Source organism: Siphateles boraxobius, unplaced genomic scaffold (genome assembly GCF_051911475.1).
Source record: "Siphateles boraxobius isolate OS27281-9 unplaced genomic scaffold, OSU_SipBor_1 136, whole genome shotgun sequence".
Lineage (NCBI taxonomy): Eukaryota > Metazoa > Chordata > Actinopteri > Cypriniformes > Leuciscidae > Siphateles > Siphateles boraxobius.
The window spans coordinates 399,167-420,560 of NW_027508740.1; the positions used below are offsets into that span (position 1 = coordinate 399,167).

The 21,394-nt window shown below is 39.6% G+C and overlaps 1 protein-coding gene across 2 annotated transcripts; it reads right to left on the reverse strand.

Annotated features, from left to right (window-relative positions):
* Positions 1–13,670: 13,670 nt before the first annotated feature.
* On the reverse strand, positions 13,671–21,394 carry LOC143738006 (uncharacterized). 2 transcript variants are annotated; one of them, XR_013203806.1, is made up of 2 exons: positions 21,358–21,394; positions 13,671–16,349 (listed from the first exon to the last, which is right to left on the reverse strand). XR_013203806.1 is itself a non-coding variant. In XM_077229844.1 (2 exons), the coding sequence occupies exons 1-2, from the start codon at positions 16,796–16,798 to the stop codon at positions 14,897–14,899; spliced, it is 1,755 nt and encodes a 584-aa protein (XP_077085959.1). In that variant the 5' UTR covers positions 16,799–16,809; the 3' UTR covers positions 13,671–14,896. The 2 variants fall into 2 exon arrangements, 1 of the variants encoding a protein (XP_077085959.1); XM_077229844.1 differs by lacking the exon at positions 21,358–21,394 and adding an exon at positions 16,497–16,809.

A 21,394-nucleotide genomic window follows, 5' to 3' on the forward strand; every position in this document is an offset into this window, starting at 1 on the left:
CTGAAATTATATTGATATCAGAAATACAGTTTCAGATATCAAAAATGAAAGTTTATACTAGTAGCAATTAAATTGTTGATATCAAGAATAGACATTTCAACTCGTGACAATTGAATTATTGATATCAGGAATTCACATTCTTACTAGTAACAATGTAATTATTGATATGAAAAATTATATTTCTACTAGTAAGAAATCAATTGTTGATATCAACAATTAATTTTGAATGGCAGCCTATGGTGACATTTCACTAGTGAAAATACAATTACAGATATCAAGAATTCAATTGTTGATATCAAGAATTCATATCCTGGAAATGAATAAAAGTTAAAACGGCTTGCCATACTAAGACAGCTTATGTCACAGGCCACCACAACTTCCAATAGGAAAGTTCAACTGCAGTAGCCACCGTTTAACCTGAGGAGGGCAGCACTCAGACGTTTTTACACCATATATTGTAGAATTAAAACACTATATCCAAATGTAAAAAAAAAATTACTTGAATCAATGAACAGCAATAATAAAGCCCCAGTCTTACAGATCATTAACTAAAAAAAGTTGGTTTTGGGATTAGTTACCCTTTAATTAACCTTGTGTTGTTTCTATGCTTTTTTTTTATATACAAGATGGGGTTTCGTTGTACATGGAGCCATCGATGGAAAATCTCGCCTTACAACCTACCTGAGCTGCAACACAAATAACCACTGTGCTTACCCAGTTTGTGAAGGCCACATGTCTTTATGGCCTTCCCTCGCGAGTGCGATCTGACCATGGAGGGGGAAATTCACAAATCGCCCTCTTCATGAATCTTGTTCAAGGGGTGGAACGGAGGAGTCACATAACAGGAGAATCTGTTCACAATCAGCGCATAGAGCGGCTTTGGAGAGATGTTTTCCTGCATGTGCTCCAGTACTTCTACAACTTGTTCTACACTCTTGAGGATTCTGAGGTCCTTGATCCAGACAATGATGTCCACAAGATACAAAAGAGACTGGGTCTATTTAGGAATGGGTGAAAATGCTTGCCAACATGGAGACAAACTCCGTTACCTAAAATTATATGTTTATCTCTGTAAAGCTGCTTTGAAACAATCTACATTGTTAAAAGCGCTATATAAATGAGGATGACTTGACTTGACAAACTGCAGAGCCATCAGCAATGTTTTTGCGGAAGATCCTTATAGCACACAAACTCTGCAAGAGCTTTTGGCACAACATGGCATAGACAACTTCCCTGCGACTGATGATGATGATGATGATGATGATGAAGATCATTTCCCAGCTGTAGTTGTGGAGCAACCCAGAATCAATCTGAGCCATCAGCAGCAGCAAAACATTATGCAGGCAATTGAGACCATCTCAGATACTACTGTTAAGTATCAGACATGCTGTAGAGAAATTGCAAACACATTACAAGATGGCTGAGATACAATTTATGATACAGCATATTTTTTCTTGAAACGCACCATCGGAGTGATAAAAATGTTGATAAAAATGTATTCCTCTATTCTCTATCAAATCTATTAAATGCCTTCAGGTAAATACCACACTGTCTGTTTCATGCTGTGACAATGTTTTTAGCAGGATTACTAGACTCCAATGTGAAAAAAGGATTAAGACAAATGCAATCAAAATTGATTCAGGTTTTATTGTTCCATTTATGCAGTGAAACATTTAGATGTCAGATGGATCACTGTTTTGAATCACAACTTGAGTGTTATGTACTTTTTCAATTTAGAGAAATTAAAACAGATTAAATGTAAGAGTAAATGAAACATTAATGGTAAGAACAGTACAACAATAACAGTAAACACAGTAACAGTACAATGTGTGTTTGAGATGGCATAAGGGTGGATAAGTGTTAAAGGAACACGCCAACTTTTTGGGACTTTAGCTTATTCACCGTATCCCCCAGAGTTAGATAAGTCCATACATACCCTTCTCATCTCCGTGCGTGCTGTAACTCTGTCTGACGCACCCACCGCTAGCCTAGCTTAGCACAAAGCCTGGAAGTAAATGGCTCCAGCTAGCATACTAATCCCAATAAGTGACAAAATAATGCCAACATTTTCCTATTTATATGTTGTGATTTGTATAGTCACAGTGTGTACAAATACCAAGATCACATGAGACACAGCCATCTTATTAACCGTATACATACTGGGAACTATATTCTCAGACGGCGAAGCACTGCTACTTGGGCGGAGTGATAAGCGCAACACTCTGAGCGAACTCTCTGCTCCTCACCACGGCTTCTCAGGCGCTGCGAGCAAATCACTCCGCCCAAGTAGCAGTGCTTCGCCTTCTGATAATATAGTTCCCAGTATTTATACGGTTAATAAGATGGCTGTATCTCATTTGACCTTGTTATTTGTACACACTGTGACTATACAAATCACAACATGTAAATAGGAAAATGTTGGTATTATTTTGTCACTTATTCGGAGCAGTATGCTAGCTGGAGCCATTTACTTCCAGTATTTGTGCTAAGCTAGGCTAGCGGTGGGTGAGTCAGACAGAGTTACGGGATGCACAGAGATGAAACGAATATGTGTGGACTTATCTAACTCTGGGGGATACGGTGAATAAGCTAAAGTCCCAAAAAGTCGGCGTGTTCCTTTAAGATAATTTTTTCAAGTATTTCCTTTATCGCCCTTACATGAACGAGGTACTACATGGTGCCGAAAGTTGGCGACTGCAGAATACCTTCAGTCATGTAGGTTCTAAACGAGCCATAGGTACTGTGAATTGGAAGTCCTAGAACGATAAGGCACGTGTTGGCCTCTGGAAAAATTCTGGTGTCTTGAAGTAAAAATGTGATTTTTGGCTGATGGGGGAATCCTAGAGGAGGCACAGATGAGGCTCCAGAAGCAAACTGCAGCACCATTTCCAGTGTCAACGGATTGCAGTCACCTTCTGTAGCCACACAGATTCAGACAGACACACAAAGAAACAGAATAAGGTTTAAATTGAATATCAAATTCAGTATAATTTTTTTATTGGAAAGAAATTTTACTTCATAAAATGTGTCACTCAAAATCACATTAAACGCAAATTAAATTTTTACCACAAAGTGGTTGTAATGTTTAAATGATAAAGCACTAAAAACCCTACCTTCTACATCTATTAACCAGTCTCTCCAGAAACAGATGGTCTTATTTTCCAGCTGCCGTTTGTTGCTGCCAAGGGGTGAGAAGTCCACTTCGAAAAGTGTTGTCAGATCTTTTGCCTCCAGTGGTCTGATCGCATTGACAAATAGGTCCTCAAAGATTTCAGCATGCTTTTTTATCTCGTCCAACAGAGCAAAAGTTTTGAAACCCTCTTCAAATCTGTCACAGGACATTTAGTCGTAATTTTAGTCACAACCAAATTTCCTATTTACCACATTTTTCCTTTGTAAGACATTTACATGGTTCTCATGATGGATACTTACTGTCTGAGAGCCAAATTTGTCCGCCCATTGACAAAGTATTGTGCTGCAGATTGGACCAGGGAATCCCTCTCTTCAAGTGATGAGATGTACCTAAGGGCTCCCATCATGCTCAGACTGTCCCCAGCATCTGATAGAGCAGAATTTGCTTTTTGAACAGAGTCTGCTTCTTTAATCTACAAGTAAATAATTAGAAAGTTATGCCATGAAATCACAAAGCATCCATTGCAAATGACAAAATAAAAAAATCCCTGCATAGATGAGACTGTTTAATGTACAAGTCTAAAGTTTATAATCACCTTTGAGAGTTTTTCTCTGAAGCAGCTGTCTGCTATTTCCTCAAGGGAGACAGGAAGTGTACATGTACCACTGAGTTGCATAAAAAGACGATCAGAAAAAAAACGAGGGCCAACTCCACCATGAATTATGCACACTGCAATCATTTTTGCAACGGTCATGTACAAGCCATTCTCAAGTGCTGAAAAACACAATATATATATAGATATATTTAGTGATATATTTAGTGAGTGTGATGAAATACATATATTTATTACATGGCTTGGTAGAGTTCCAATGTAGAATGCGGTCTGTTATTTCTTGATAACAGACCGTTGCCATGGACGCAGTTCAGAGACGGAACGGACTATTTTCTTTAGCGGAAGCAATATAATTGTTTTTAAATCAATAAACTCCTTTTTAAATCAATATTTTGAGTCAAATTATTGATTTATTTGGTAGGTAGCCATGTAATAAGAGGGATAATGTAAAGTGAGGCGGTTGTTATAGCGTATACCACCCCTTCAGGCTGATTAAGATTCCTCCGCTTCGGGATCCTAGTCAGCCCGTCGGGGTGGTATTCGCTATAACCGGTATACATTATCCCTTACATATATATATATATATTTCAATTTCATAAGAAAAAAAAGCTAAATTTTAGATTATCTAAAAAAGCAAATTAGATAATCCCCACCATGAGTATCAAGAGCCAGTAGTCTGTTATCTTCCGGGCCTTCAAATAGTTTTGATATCTGGATTGCCCTCATCAGCAAGCGTAGGTATTCCCTGGTTGGTCCACCATCATCTATAGCTCCTCCTCCAACCCCATCAGAGTCCACAACAATCACATCCAGCCTTGCTTCTGGATTGAAGCGCCTTCGTCTGAAAGCGTGCAGGCTACCTTCTAATATGTTGTCTCGACTTACATTCATTTGATTGCTTGTGGGACAACATGAGAGATCAACTCTGCTATGAAGCTTCTTCAAAATCACCTGTAGATCAACTCTAAAACATAAAGGGGTAAAATAATTTAGCTTTCATGAGTCTGAAAAAGTTTAGTTCTTTAAATTCCTTTAAAGTATAACATAACATACTGATCTGAAATAATTTCACAGTTGTCAGTTGTTACAGAGGATGGTTGAGTGGGAAGAGAGTGTTCAGGTGACCAGTGATGAGAAGGTGAAGGAGCAGGTGACCAGTGATGAGGAGGTGAAGGAGCAGGTGACCAGTGATGAGGAGGTGAAGGAGCAGGTGACCAGTTTGGAGGTGAAGGAGCAGGTGACCAGTGATGAGAAGGTGAAGGAGCAGGTGACCAGTGATGAGAAGGTGAAGGAGCAGGTGACCAGTTTGGAGGTGAAGGAGCAGGTGACCAGTGATGAGAAGGTGAAGGAGCAGGTGACCAGTTTGGAGGTGAAGGAGCAGGTGACCAGTGATGAGAAGGTGAAGGAGCAGGTGACCAGTGATGAGAAGGTGAAGGAGCAGGTGACCAGTTTGGAGGTGAAGGAGCAGGTGACCAGTTTGGAGGTGAAGGAGCAGGTGACCAGTTTGGAGGTGAAGGAGCAGGTGACCAGTTTGGAGGTGAAGGAGCAGGTGACCAGTGATGAGAAGGTAAAGGAGCAGGTGACCAGTTTGGAGGTGAAGGAGCAGGTGACCAGTGATGAGAAGGTAAAGGAGCAGGTGACCAGTTTGGAGGTGAAGGAGCAGGTGACCAGTTTGGAGGTGAAGGAGCAGGTGACCAGTTTGGAGGTGAAGGAGCAGGTGACCAGTTTGGAGGTGAAGGAGCAGGTGACCAGTTTGGAGGTGAAGGAGCAGGTGACCAGTTTGGAGGTGAAGGAGCAGGTGACCAGTTTGGAGGTGAAGGAGCAGGTGACCAGTTTGGAGGTGAAGGAGCAGGTGACCAGTTTGGAGGTGAAGGAGCAGGTGACCAGTTTGGAGGTGAAGGAGCAGGTGACCAGTTTGGAGGTGAAGGAGCAGGTGACCAGTTTGGAGGTGAAGGAGCAGGTGACCAGTTTGGAGGTGAAGGAGCAGGTGACCAGTTTGGAGGTGAAGGAGCAGGTGACCAGTGATGAGAAGGTAAAGGAGCAGGTGACCAGTTTGGAGGTGAAGGAGCAGGTGACCAGTGATGAGAAGGTAAAGGAGCAGGTGACCAGTTTGGAGGTGAAGGAGCAGGTGACCAGTTTGGAGGTGAAGGAGCAGGTGACCAGTTTGGAGGTGAAGGAGCAGGTGACCAGTTTGGAGGTGAAGGACCAGGTGACCAGTTTGGAGGTGAAGGAGCAGGTGACCAGTTTGGAGGTGAAGGAGCAGGTGACCAGTTTGGAGGTGAAGGAGCAGGTGACCAGTTTGGAGGTGAAGGAGCAGGTGACCAGTTTGGAGGTGAAGGAGCAGGTGACCAGTTTGGAGGTGAAGGAGCAGGTGACCAGTGATGAGGAGGTGAAGGAGCAGGTGACCAGTTTGGAGGTGAAGGAGCAGGTGACCAGTTTGGAGGTGAAGGAGCAGGTGACCAGTGATGAGGAGGTGAAGGAGCAGGTGACCAGTGATGAGGAGGTGAAGGAGCAGGTGACCAGTTTGGAGGTGAAGGAGCAGGTGACCAGTGATGAGGAGGTGAAGGAGCAGGTGACCAGTGATGAGAAGGTGAAGGAGCAGGTGACCAGTTTGGAGGTGAAGGAGCAGGTGACCAGTTTGGAGGTGTTGGGGAATGACAATCATTCAGTGGCAAAGAAGTAATCGGTTCATTTGATGATGATGCAAGCGACTGGTTAGAAAAGGACGAGGTGAAATTAACTTCACCAGAATTCACTTGAATGCTTGCTTCGTTCTGTTTATCTTGACTTTCCTGTACATATAGACCAATATTTTAAATAAAAAATATATTTAGAAAAAAAACTTTATACACCTAAAATAGTTTCAGAGACTGTAAATAGAAGGGTTACTCACGTGTGCATCCATTGGTGAACCCAAACAACATAAAGAGTTGAATGACCCTGGATGTTGTAATCATTAAGTGTTCCTGAAAGGTTATTTTCAAGAGGTGTAGACGAGATCGCATCATGAACATAGAACACTTCACTGGACAGGTCATCCTGACCAACAAAGTCAAATAAGATCTGAAAAAAAGAAGTAAATGAAACATAGGTAGATTACACTTAGTGACATTATTATACAATTGTCTATCTTCATCAAGGCTGTTTACTATATTATTCCCAAACACATTTTAAATAATGATTGTTTCCTATACTTATTGTCTATCCTTTAATTAAAAATTTACTTGAATTGTGTCTTCGAATTTTTTCCACTCCATTAGGAAACTTGAACTTGATGGGCATCGCATCAATGGGTTCCTCGTGATTCGCAATCCTCTTCCTTCTGTCTTCAATTGCCTATTATTCAACCAAGGTTACATGAATGCAGTACTTATTTTTACTTCAACCAAACAAATTATTAGTTATATTTGTTAAAATAACATTTACCTGTAGTCGACTCTTCTCCTGTGCCTCTAAACATTGGCGTCTCATCTCCTGTTTATAATATAAAGAATTAGTGGATACTATTTAAATAGAAATTTATATTACACCTATTAATATACCTTAGAACTAGTATGTTCATAAAAAAAACATTACAGAGCAGTTTAGTGTCCATACTCTCAAATAAATTGTTTCTTTTGTATTTCAACCGTCTAAGTTTCTTGTACCATCCAGACCTTAATGCCAATTCAGAAAATGTACTAAAGGTTAAATGGGTTCATGTAACAATACATTAAATTTTCCTTAAATGAAAAATGTCTTTCATACCGGACTCAAAAACACGATTTTCCCAAGATTAGTAGAGGATCTCAACATTCAAAAGTTTATATATATATATATATATACAGCTAATGCAGTTTATATATAGCTTAATGCAGGATTTGAATAATGTCCTTAATCAAAGACATTTACACATATTAGCTGAAGTATTACAAGACTCTAGTTTCTTAGTTCTTAGTTTCTTTCTAGTACTAGTTTCTTTGATGTAAACTTGCAAATTTAGAAAGTAAAAAGTTAGGTGGTTGCAGTGAAATAAATAATACAGTTCCTTACTTTTTCTCTGTCTGCCATTAAAGATTGTTCAAATTCTTTGTCTTGTTCTTGCCGCAAAGATCGCCACTGCTGCAAGAGCTATTAACACATCAAAAAATATCTGACTTAAATATTTTGAGAAACAAATGATCAACACAGACTCTGGTACATATTGGTTTAAAACATTATAGTTATATTCTTAGTTTCCACTGTGCTGTCTGCAGTGTCATCTGTGTTGCCACTGAAACCAGTAAGGTCCATCACCACAGACGGACTGCTCTCAGAGTTGGCTCCTACTGTGCGGGTAATTGTTGTTATTTAAACCACAACACACTTTTACATTTAAGCATTATCAAAAAAAAATATTACAAACCTGGTATAAGTCTGCTAATGGCAGAATGTACAGCCTACTCCAGCCAAGAGCTTGCTTTAATTCTTTGACAGAAGTAACCTGAAGCTTCTGTAGTTTCTTTCCTCTGTCCGCCTTGGCTAATTCATATCCAATCAAATTCAGGCTGACATCTGGGAAACTTTGACAGATACATTGTTTGAAATCTGCCAAACTCCAATTCATTTGGATTTGGGAGACTTTTTCTTTACCTGTGTCATCCACAGGGCTACCTAAAGATGTTTTGAAATAAATATATATATTATTACTGTATTATTATTATAAAAAAAAATAAAATAATAATAATAAATCTCATAATTCACTGTGCCATTACCAAATCCATTTTGTGTAATCTTTCTTCGTTCTGTCACTGGGTAGCTTTGTAAAGGTTGGGCTAGGAAGCAAAAACAGGCCAACAAAGGTTTTCTCTTCTTCCGGCTGTACCTTTAAAACATTAAAGACTGAATAAATGAAATAAGAGAACCCTCTGATCAATGTGTAGTGTACATTTTACCAGTTTCATATCCTATTCAAAAAGGAATAACTTGAAATTGAAAGAGTTATTTTTATTATTATTATTAATAATAATATATATTTCGGCTTGACTTAGAATGTCTACAAATGTATAATCCGAGATCAGGTATAAAAAAAAAATCATAATAGAGATTGGTTCATGGTTTTAGAGATGGTTTATAGCAGGGGTCGGCAAGTAAGGTTGGCATTTAAGAAATGAATTGATGAAAAATGCAACTAGAATTGCCTGTGACAGACTGTTACTGTCTTTTGTAACTGTTAGTGAGCTGTTACTCTGTGTTAAATCCTGTAGTAGGACAGTCATTAACAAAAAAACACATTTGTGTGGGGGTGTCTGGGTTTTACACATTAATAAAGCAGTAGGGATGAGTCACGATTTTCGAATATTCGATTTGTTGATTTAATTAGGCCTATAGAATATCGAATAGGTCGTGCGATTATTGTCTAAAAAAATCCCAATGTTTTCGGTGCTTTTTCAGTGGTGACGCCGTGTTCATGTAACCAGAGGATGACGCCAATAACGCAAAAGCTGTCACAAGGAACCGGCAAAAGTCATGATTATGAATGTTTCAGATATAGCAAGGAGACATTTTAATTGTTTATTAGTGTCAGTGTCGGCTGCAATAGTGACCGCAGTAGTTAACGCGCCTATAGAGAAATGCACTTTTCATATGGATTACATAAGCAGAGAGTAGGCTATAGTGGGCCTAGTCGGTCTCGACTTACCTGAATGTCGATTTCGAGACCGTCGAAAAAGCCTCCTTGTAGCAGCAAGCAAATTCTCGTTCGATGAACTCTGCATAAGTTCCATTCTTATTCATTCAAGGTATTCATCAAAAGCAGAAACTGCCGCATCGAGCGCTACCTGATTTATTACATACTAACATTGCTTCAGTAACCAAATTTAGAATAATGCAAACATTGTTCGCTGATCAATGTTTATAAGCTTAAATTAAATATGCTCATCATTTAAAGCAATCGTTCGTGACTTTACCGTATATCGTCATGACATGGTTAAATTCAGATTGTAAATATTAAGTTGGGTGTTATTTCATATAATAAAATACATTTATTTGTTACTGCAAAGCTTTATACAATTATTATGGGATCTTATTCAATGCTTTCAGAATATTTAAAATTTAAACATTCAACCATGAGTTGTGATGATAGTTCGTTATAGCCTAATCAAAGAAAAAAAAAAGAAAAAGATGAAAAGCACATTTATTAGGGTGTGCCCAGGGTCCGAAATTAACACCCGCCAAGCGCCAAATGCGGGTAGATTTTCCGTTTGGCGAGTAAATCTCAAAAGGCTATCCGCCCCCCTGGCGGGTGAATGTTCATACCAAAATAGTAATTTAATAAAATGTTTATTACAATTGCATTTTGTAATGTTATAAAATATCTAGCATGATGGCTACGGACATGACGGAGTTGTTGTGTTTGGGGGATGGGAATTGAAAGTGACATGGCGCACCTGAAGAACGAGCAGAGAGAGAGAGAGAGAGAGAGAGAGAGAGAGAGAGAGAGAGAGAGAGAGAGAGAGCCCTGGTCGCGCGCCCGCACTCTTTCTCTTCGAAACCAGGCGAAAGTATAAACAAGGCTTCACCGTCTCCTAATCGCTGTCTTGCTCTCTCTCCCTGGCACATATTCATCAAAATAAATCGACACGATGGTAAAGGTCGGAAGATCATAGTTTCATGTGGAGCATTCGGATATTTTTTTTCCTGAATTACCGCTGGGTGTGAACTGTGAATTGTGCTAAAATACCTTATCTTCTCTGAAGCGTTCCACACATTCAGCTGACATAAACCACACTTTAAATAAACGAAAAAACCTATCCAGTGATTAAATGTTTTCTGTGTTGACACAAATCTTGAGGGAATCTCTGTGTTGACACAAATCTTGACACAAATCTTGAGGGAATCTCTGTGTTGACACAAATCTTGACACAAATCTTGAGGGAAAAAAGTATTATTGCATACTTTTTATTAAATATACAATTAATACATTTCATTTGTACAGAACTATTTTTATAGGCACCACCACAAAAATATTATTTTAATGTGTGTAAATTGTGTAATATGTGTGTGTAAATAAAAGTAAGAATGGAAAATAATAGACCAGAAATATAATGGCAAAAATGTTTAAATAAAGCCTATATAAATTAATGTATATGTGACACAAAAAGGCTGTTTATTATTTGGCCGGTAAAAAATATGCTTGGCTGGTGGATTTTTTCATCTACCAGTCCCCGTGGCAGGTGAGCCAAAAAGTTAATTTCGGACCCTGGGTGTGCCCCATTGTACCCTTGGTATTGTATATTAGTAGACTAACGCACCCTCCTTACCAGGGAAACGCCGAAACGAATTGGGAACGCATATAACCCATTCTGTATTATAGCACAGTACAATTCTGCTTAGGGCACCCATAAGCAGCGGCCTTGAAACATATATTGTCCAGTAAAACTGCTTTAAACTTTGTAGGCTACGCATAATTATGTTCTGTCTTTACCACGTCGTTGAAAAGGGTTATCGTTGAAATCTGCATAACAGGCTCCGGCGCCGGCTTGAAGAAAGAAACAATTAAATAGCCTAAGCTAAAGACCCTTAGATTATACAAAGTTGGGTTATATTCAGTGTAAATAAATTACTGCGCTGAAATTAGTTTTTTTCTAGAAGTTAGATTAGTTGGAAAATCTTTCTATTGTCTATATCCTGCTTAGTTAATGTAGACATATCAATAGGGCCAGGCTGGTTGTCTATTAACATGACATATGTTTCAAATGAATTGATTATTTTAAAGCATTTTTAAACCTTGGTTAAGTACATTTCTATAGTCCTATTCATTGCATAAAAATAGTATAATATAATGAAGAAAGAATGATAATGTAGGCTATAGGCTACTAAATGAATAGACCTATTAATCAAAAGGGAAAAAGGGATGTTTACAAAAACCATGAAATGTTTACAAAAATGTTTTATTTTTCGTTTGGTTGTAGGCTACTGTGTTTTCATTTGATGGAGAACAAAGTGTGAAAAGAATAGGCCTATGAAAAAACGCCATGGGGTTTATGTATGTTCACGAGAAGGGCAAATATGTGATAAATGAATGCTTTGTTCATTTTTTTTTTTTTCGTTTTGAAGACAAAAAATGAGAACACAAATTTTCTGACCTGGTGATGATGACCAATCAAATGAAACGTGATGTTTCACAGACATGGCTACACATTTTAGCCTCGCGAGATCTCGTGGCAGGACATCTCGCCACACCCCTACTCATTAATATTCATGAACTCATTACCATAGCTATTCTTACCTGTAAAAATGACATTTCTAGATATCTGTAATACTATTTTTACTAGTTAAAATATTATTTAAGATATCATTAATTCTATTTTCACTAGTTGCAAGGGTAATTTCTGATATCAACTTGCTTTGTTGATATCAATAATTACATTTTTACTAGTAAAAATCCGAATTCCTGATATCAAGAATTATGAGGTTACTAGTAAAAATGTCTATTCTAGATATCAACAATTGAATTGCTACTAGTAAAAATGTTAATTTTTGATATCTAATACTGTATTTCTGATATCAATATAATTTCAGATATCTAAAATGTCTTTCTTACTAGTAACAATCTCATTCATGATATCAGAAATGAACATAGTCACTAGTGACAATGGAATTATTGATGTCAAAAATGAGCATTGTTACTAGTAGCAATTCAATTGTTGATATCAAGAATAGACATTTCAACTAGTGACAATTGAATTCTTGATATCAAAAATAAAGGGTTTTACTAGTAAGAATTGTATTTCTGATATGTGAAATTGAAATTACAACTAGTAAGAAATCAATTCTTGATATCAACAATTGATTTTGAATGGCAGCCTATGGTGACATTTCACTAGTGAAAATACAATTACAGATATCAAGAATTATAGTTTTTACTAGTTGAAATTCAATTGTTGATATCAAGAATTATCATTGTTACTAGTGAAAATGTAATTCCTGATATCCACAATTGCCATTTTTACTAGTAGAAATATTATTCCTGATATCAATAACTATCATTTTAACTAGTGAAAATGTAAATGTTGATATCAAGAATTCATATCCTGCGAATGATTAAAAGTCAAAACGGCTTGCCTATTGCCATTCCCAGGATATAAATTGTTATTATCAAGAATTATAGTTTTTACTAGTTGAAATTCAATTGTTGATATCAAGAATTATCATTGTTACTAGTGAACATGTAATTCCTGATATCAAAAATTGCTATTTTTACTAGTAGAAATATTATTCCTGATAAAAATAATTATCATTTTTACTAGTGAAAATGTAATTGTTGATATCAAGGATTCATATCCTGAAAATGAATAAAAGTTAAAACGGCTTGCCATAACCATAGGACCATATGATTTCATTAAGTTACCGCAATACGGTAAACATGGACTGAATCGCGATATCCTTGCATAAAAACAAAATTTACTGTAAGTTATAACGCGGAATTTCACGGAATTTGTCAGATCTTGGATGAAAAGAAGGTAAGTAGCATAAACTTAAATAAAATCGCGATATGTCTGTGAATATTAAACCGCTTAAAGACTATTTAAAAAGGAATCATGCATGTTCTGCGTGTCTCTGTGAATGACTGGCTCAGACGCGCGGATTCATTTACCTCACACTGAAGCACACATGACGGATGCGATGTTTTCAGTGATGGATCGATGAACTTCATCCACACAGCCGCTCTGAGAGTCACTTTAGCAGCATTTTAGCTTGATTTGAGAAAAACTATCGTCATATCAAAAATTAAAAAAAACAGAGACTCAAAGGTCTAGCTGAGTCATTCTACGAAACGGGTGCCATTTCCACGTTGCGATTTTCCCAATTTTCATTAAGAACTAACTTTTTTTTTTTTTACTTACAACTTTAAGGATATATTAATCTTCCAAAAAAACATATTTTCCCACCTCAGGCACAAAATCCTTAGTAATATTATGCTTTTTATTAAGGCAAGGGAGTCTTTCTTGTACCACCCCGTCACGGACAAAATGTGTGCCAGTAGAGTTGTAAAACAAGAAATTTATTTTTTAAATATAATGTTTTCCTAATAGTAAAATGTCCCTTTTATGTACACCATCAATAGAAAGTCTGAAATGTAATCAATTTTTTGTATTCTTAGTTTTTTTATCTTGAAATATGAATTCGACATTTCAATGGCCTCATTGTTTGTACTGAAAAAACAAATACACTTAAAAAAATTAAAATAAAGTTTCATTAATTTTATTAGTTCACACAACACGAACATTATTAAACATTAATTTATGTAAAATTTAATTTATTTTACAAACATTTTTAACAACATTACCCCGTGACGGGGTGGTAACTGATGTGACGGAGTGGTTCACTGTGACAGGGTGGTATGGACACACTGTTTCTCTGTTTCTGATTTGCTTGTTTTAAACTTTATACAACTGGGGGAGGGCAATTATTCAAATAGGAGATTTAATGGAAAACATTGGTCATGCTCTGAAAAACAAAAAACAGAGCATCATATCAGTGACAGGGAGAGTCGCATCCACACATCCCTCTGTATTTCCATGTGGCGGGATGTCACAGGCTGTGGTGCTTGAATGATTTCGAGCACATCATCGAAGAGATACCACAGGAAGTCATCTCTTGGAGGCCAGAAGAACCTGTTGGCACCAACACGGTGCATACACTTTACAAGGGCATGTGTTTCATCTGTTTCCATGATGATCCCAGGATAAAGGTCACTGTCATATTTAAGAACGCACCACTTCCCAATGAGATCTCCACTTCCCCAAGCAATTGCTTCTGTTGGCACCTTCTGGGCTGTTTTGTTAAAAGTGAAATGCAGTGTGTTGAAGCACTGACATCTCAGCTGCTTTTGCGTGGAGCACATGCAACTAACTTCCCGGTAAAGGATTTCTCCTGGAGTGAATGTGACCACTTGGTGGGTTTTCATTGTGGATGGCACTGGTGGAATCTGGCCTGGCATCTTTTCCATTGCCTGCTCCACTGCTTCAGATGCTACATAAAACAACTTAACAGTTGCAGATGTTTCAGAGAGGGCCTTATATAGCTCATGGGCATCGGGTATGTCGCGGCCGTTGGTCACCAGCTTGTCCCCTGTTCTTTTCAGGGTTCCCCCAACACCGTCAGGGGCCCCCTTGCCATGGCTTGCCTCAAAAAAGTTCCATGTTCCACCTTCTTGCGAGCTCTGTGCTGAAAAGAAAGAAATTCCCTTTCTGTTTGTATTGGGTACAAGGCCCATCACTCAGAAAGTGTAGAACAGATACATCTGGGTATGTGGCTTGTAGATAATTCAGCACTGGATTCATGTGTTCCCATATAGCTGGGGGGCTTTTGTGTTTAGAGGGTGACACTGTGGTAAAACAGATGGGCTCTTTTTCACCACCTATGTAGAAAACACCAGTGTGCAGAGTAGCTTGTTGGTGTGAGGAGCCAAAGTGGACAGCTTGGATCTCTGAGCTGTATTTGCATGTGTAGTTTTCAGAGAAGTCAATGTGGATCACTGCCTCCTCATTTGACAGGTTCTTCTTTAACTCTCTGCAGTACGAGTACTGTTGATTTATGTTGAATGTGTGTCTTTTGAATTTGTGTAGAAGAGTGTGAAATAACTCCACAAGATTGTCTTGTGTGTCCTCCATTGTTTTCTTCACTGTGATCTTGACAGTGGTCGGACCCTCCCTTGCATCTTCCCTTGCTTTCTCTGCTGTGGCCCATTGAGTGAACGCAACCTTTGCTGAGCCATCAAATCTGGAGAGCTGAACAGTCTTGTCTTTGCATTCCTCACACTCATCATACATGCACATTTTCCTTGAGGTATCACAGGTTATCATTTTAGTCAAACTCTGTAGATCTGAAGTATCTATGAGCCTCAAATTATGCAATTTCTCAATGACAAATCTGAGATTTTCATGGATCTTACACAGGCATGTGTTCCGGTCAGAGAGAGTCGGATGTACAACCCAAAATGGGCGAAGCTTACAGAAAAGGGAGTATGATATGTTGTTTGTGTTTTCAGTAAGAAATTTTTTGTGAAGATTTTTCATTGTGTCAGCCAGAAACCTTTTCTGCTTCTTCACCTTGTTCTTTGTAATTGTTTGTTTTCGTCCAGTCGTTATCCGACTGTTGTCATCTCGAGTGAAGAAGGTTTTAACTTTGGACTTGAAAGCAGCAGTAAACCTGTTTGTGGGATTTCTGTTGGTGGAACAGAGGTCTTCACTCTGAACACTGCGACGCTTCTTTGAGAATCCAAGGGCATTTTCGGCAAAACCTTGTAGCCTGTACTTCTTCACAATCCTCCCCGCTGTTACCTTTGCTATTAGTTGTTTTTCTTTTTCTTTTCTTGCTTTACAGTACTTATTCTTTATGTCTTCAATCAAGGCTTCGTGATAGAGTAGTGTTTTTCTGATTTTGGAGCTTACTCTGCTCGTCTTAGTTAATTCATTTATTTTTGAACGAGGGGAGTCGTTCTTATTTAAGCGCTTATATCTTTTTCTGTATTTGTCAGCACGTTTTCTTTCCTTCTCTAGAGATTTCTTTAGTTTTTCAATTTCTTTGCGTAGTGTATCCCTGTTCTTCCTGGAAATTCGCTTTCCTTCTTTATGTTGCCTGAAACAAAACAAAAATCTACTGGTAACTTAGCGGTTTAAGTCATGTACACCATATATAAAAACAATTACTCATTAATGATATACCTGCTTCTTATTCTCTACATGTATTCATTTATTTATTATCCTAACTGCACACAACCCTGACCTTGAAGATCCTAACTGCTGCTTTGACTGTTGGACAGGATCTGGACTCAAAGGAAAGGTGTCAAGACTGTGCTTCCTAGCCTCTGCTTTCTCTTTTCTCTTCTTGTTCTGCTTCCTCCACTTTTTACGCAGCTGACGCTTCCCTCGCTCACTTAGATCACTTATCTTCTTCTTTTTTCCTTGCTCTACATCCCGTCTCCATCTCTGACGCTCACTCTCTAGATATTTTTGCTTCCTCTCAGTATCAGCATTCCGACGTGCACAGCATCGACGCTGTCTCTCAGCAGCGCTTAATGGAGCCATGATGGAGACAGATCTATCTGCAAATGTTTTAAAATGTAACATTCTTCATTAAACACCAATGTGAGTGAGTGAGATAGACATAGTGATTGAGTGACAGTGAGTGAGTGAGTGAGTGAGGTAGTAAGTGAGTGAGTGAGTGAGGTAGTAAGTGAAAGAGATAGTGAGTGAGTGAGTGAGTGACAGTGATTGAGTGAGTGACAGTGATTGAGTGAGTGAGTGAGTGAGGTAGTAAGTGAAAGAGATAGTGAGTGAGTGAGTGAGTGACAGTGATTGAGTGAGTGAGTGAGGTAGTAAGTGAAAGAGATAGTGATTGAGTGACAGTGATTGAGTGAGTGAGTGAGTGAGTGAGTGAGGTAGTAAGTGAAAGAGATAGTGAGTGAGTGAGTGACAGTGATTGAGTGAGTGAGTGAGTGAGTGACAGTGATTGAGTGAGTGAGTGAGTGAGTGACAGTGATTGAGTGAGTGAGTGAGTGAGTGACAGTGATTGAGTGAGTGAGTGAGTGAGTGACAGTGATTGAGTGAGTGAGTGAGTGAGTGAGGTAGTAAGTGAAAGAGATAGTGAGTGAGTGACAGTGATTGAGTGAGGGAGTGATAGTGATTGAGTGTGTGAGTGATAGTGATTGAGTGAGTGAGTGACAGTGAGTGTGTGAGTGACAGTGATTGAGTGAGTGAGTGACAGTGAGTGTGTGAGTGACAGTGATTGAGTGAGGGAGTGACAGTGATTGAGTGAGGGAGTGACAGTGATTGAGTGTGTGAGTGATAGTGATTGAGTGAGGGAGTGACAGTGATTGAGTGTGTGAGTGACAGTGATTGAGTGAGGGAGTGACAGTGATTGAGTGAGGGAGTGACAGTGAGTGAGTGAGTGACAGTGAGTGTGTGAGTGACAGTGATTGAGTGAGGGAGTGACAGTGATTGAGTGTGTGAGTGACAGTGATTGAGTGAGGGAGTGACAGTGATTGAGTGTGTGAGTGACAGTGATTGAGTGAGGGAGTGACAGTGATTGAGTGTGTGAGTGACAGTGATTGAGTGAGGGAGTGACAGTGATTGAGTGTGTGAGTGACAGTGATTGAGTGAGGGAGTGACAGTGATTGAGTGAGGGAGTGACAGTGATTGAGTGAGTGAGTGACAGTGATTGAGTGAGGGAGTGATAGTGATTGAGTGAGTGAGTGAGTGAGTGAGTGAGGTAGTAAGTGAAAGAGATAGTGAGTGAGTGACAGTGATTGAGTGAGTGAGTGACAGTGATTGAGTGAGGGAGTGATAGTGATTGAGTGAGTGAGTGACAGTGAGTGTGTGAGTGACAGTGATTGAGTGAGTGAGTGATAGTGATTGAGTGTGTGAGTGACAGTGATTGAGTGAGGGAGTGACAGTGATTGAGTGAGGGAGTGATAGTGATTGAGTGAGGGAGTGACAGTGATTGAGTGTGTGAGTGACAGTGATTGAGTGAGGGAGTGACAGTGATTGAGTGAGGGAGTGACAGTGAGTGAGTGAGTGACAGTGAGTGTGTGAGTGACAGTGATTGAGTGAGTGAGTGACAGTGAGTGTGTGAGTGACAGTGATTGAGTGAGGGAGTGACAGTGATTGAGTGTGTGAGTGACAGTGATTGAGTGAGGGAGTGACAGTGATTGAGTGTGTGAGTGACAGTGATTGAGTGAGGGAGTGACAGTGATTGAGTGTGTGAGTGACAGTGATTGAGTGAGGGAGTGACAGTGATTGAGTGTGTGAGTGACAGTGATTGAGTGAGGGAGTGACAGTGATTGAGTGAGGGAGTGACAGTGATTGAGTGAGTGAGTGACAGTGATTGAGTGAGGGAGTGATAGTGATTGAGTGAGTGAGTGAGTGAGTGAGTGAGGTAGTAAGTGAAAGAGATAGTGAGTGAGTGACAGTGATTGAGTGAGTGAGTGACAGTGATTGAGTGAGGGAGTGATAGTGATTGAGTGAGTGAGTGACAGTGAGTGTGTGAGTGACAGTGATTGAGTGAGTGAGTGACAGTGAGTGTGTGAGTGACAGTGATTGAGTGAGGGAGTGACAGTGATTGAGTGTGTGAGTGACAGTGATTGAGTGAGGGAGTGACAGTGATTGAGTGAGGGAGTGACAGTGATTGAGTGTGTGAGTGACAGTGATTGAGTGAGGGAGTGACAGTGATTGAGTGAGGGAGTGACAGTGATTGAGTGAGGGAGTGACAGTGATTGAGTGAGGGAGTGACAGTGATTGAGTGTGTGAGTGACAGTGATTGAGTGAGGGAGTGACAGTGATTGAGTGAGGGAGTGACAGTGAGTGTGTGAGTGACAGTGATTGAGTGAGTGACAGTGAGTGTGTGAGTGACAGTGATTGAGTGAGGGAGTGACAGTGATTGAGTGTGTGAGTGACAGTGATTGAGTGAGGGAGTGACAGTGATTGAGTGAGGGAGTGACAGTGATTGAGTGAGGGAGTGACAGTGATTGAGTGTGTGAGTGACAGTGATTGAGTGAGGGAGTGACAGTGATTGAGTGAGTGAGTGATAGTGATTGAGTGTGTGAGTGACAGTGATTGAGTGAGGGAGTGACAGTGATTGAGTGAGTGAGTGACAGTGATTGAGTGAGGGAGTGACAGTGATTGAGTGAGGGAGTGACAGTGATTGAGTGTGTGAGTGACAGTGATTGAGTGAGGGAGTGACAGTGATTGAGTGAGGGAGTGACAGTGATTGAGTGAGGGAGTGACAGTGATTGAGTGAGTGAGTGACAGTGATTGAGTGAGGGAGTGATAGTGATTGAGTGAGTGAGTGATAGTGATTGAGTGAGTGAGTGAGTGATAGTGATTGAGTGAGTGAGTGAGTGACAGTGATTGAGTGAGGGAGTGACAGTGATTGAGTGAGTGAGTGATAGTGATTGAGTGTGTGAGTGACAGTGATTGAGTGAGTGAGTGATAGTGATTGAGTGAGTGAGTGACAGTGATTGAGTGAGGGAGTGATAGTGATTGAGTGAGTGAGTGACAGTGATTGAGTGAGTGAGTGATAGTGATTGAGTGAGTGTGTGACAGTGATTGAGTGAGGGAGTGATAGTGATTGAGTGAGTGAGTGATAGTGATTGAGTGTGTGAGTGACAGTGATTGAGTGAGGGAGTGACAGTGATTGAGTGAGTGAGTGATAGTGATTGAGTGTGTGAGTGACAGTGATTGAGTGAGTGAGTGAGTGATAGTGATTGAGTGAGTGAGTGACAGTGATTGAGTGAGGGAGTGACAGTGATTGAGTGAGTGAGTGATAGTGATTGAGTGTGTGAGTGACAGTGATTGAGTGAGGGAGTGACAGTGATTGAGTGAGTGAGTGATAGTGATTGAGTGAGTGAGTGATAGTGATTGAGTGAGTGAGTGACAGTGAGTGTGTGAGTGACTGATTGAGTGAGGGAGTGACAGTGAGTGAGTGAGTGACAGTGATTGAGTGAGTGAGTGATAGTGATTGAGTGAGTGAGTGATAGTGATTGAGTGAGTGAGTGACAGTGATTGAGTGAGGGAGTGACAGTGATTGAGTGAGTGAGTGATAGTGATTGAGTGAGTGAGTGATAGTGATTGAGTGAGTGAGTGAGTGACAGTGAGTGTGTGAGTGACTGATTGAGTGAGGGAGTGACAGTGAGTGAGTGAGTGACAGTGATTGAGTGAGTGAGTGACAGTGATTGAGTGAGTGAGTGATAGTGATTGAGTGAGTGAGTGACAGTGATTGAGTGAGGGAGTGATAGTGATTGAGTGAGTGAGTGACAGTGATTGAGTGAGTGAGTGATAGTGATTGAGTGAGTGAGTGACAGTGATTGAGTGAGGGAGTGACAGTGATTGAGTGAGTGAGTGATAGTGATTGAGTGTGTGAGTGACAGTGATTGAGTGAGGGAGTGACAGTGATTGAGTGAGTGAGTGATAGTGATTGAGTGAGTGAGTGATAGTGATTGAGTGAGTGAGTGACAGTGAGTGTGTGAGTGACTGATTGAGTGAGGGAGTGACAGTGAGTGTGTGAGTGACTGATTGAGTGAGGGAGTGACAGTGAGTGAGTGTGTGAGTGACAGTGATTGAGTGAGGGAGTGACAGTGATTGAGTGAGGGAGTGACATGGTGAGTGAAAGAGATATTGAGTAATAAGTGTGTGAATGATTTAGTGATTGAGTGAATGAACAAAACAGGGTTAAGTTAACAAAAATAATACTACTACTACTACTACTAATAATAATATTAATAATAATGATTAGCCTATATAATAATCCTTGATTTCTCACATCCTCACATTCAAATAGGAAGCAGAACCACCCTATCACATCCTTTACCACCACGTCACAATAAAACATGCGACGGGGTGGTATGTGACGGGGTGGTAAATTTCAGCCCAAAATGGCCGCAGATCTCCCATGTGGTTAAGTTCCTCACCTAGCATACATGCATTCTATCTGAAATATATATATTTTTGCATTAATAATGTAAAATAAAAAATAAAAATCAGTTTTCCCTCTCTATTTTGCGTGACAGGGTGGTTGGTTTAAGCTTGACGGAACCTGCCTAACATGAAAAATCAACAAATAAAGAATGTAGAGAAATGTCAGTACTTGCCTGCTTTTGTTCTTGGTGGCAAAAAGGCTCCAATGAT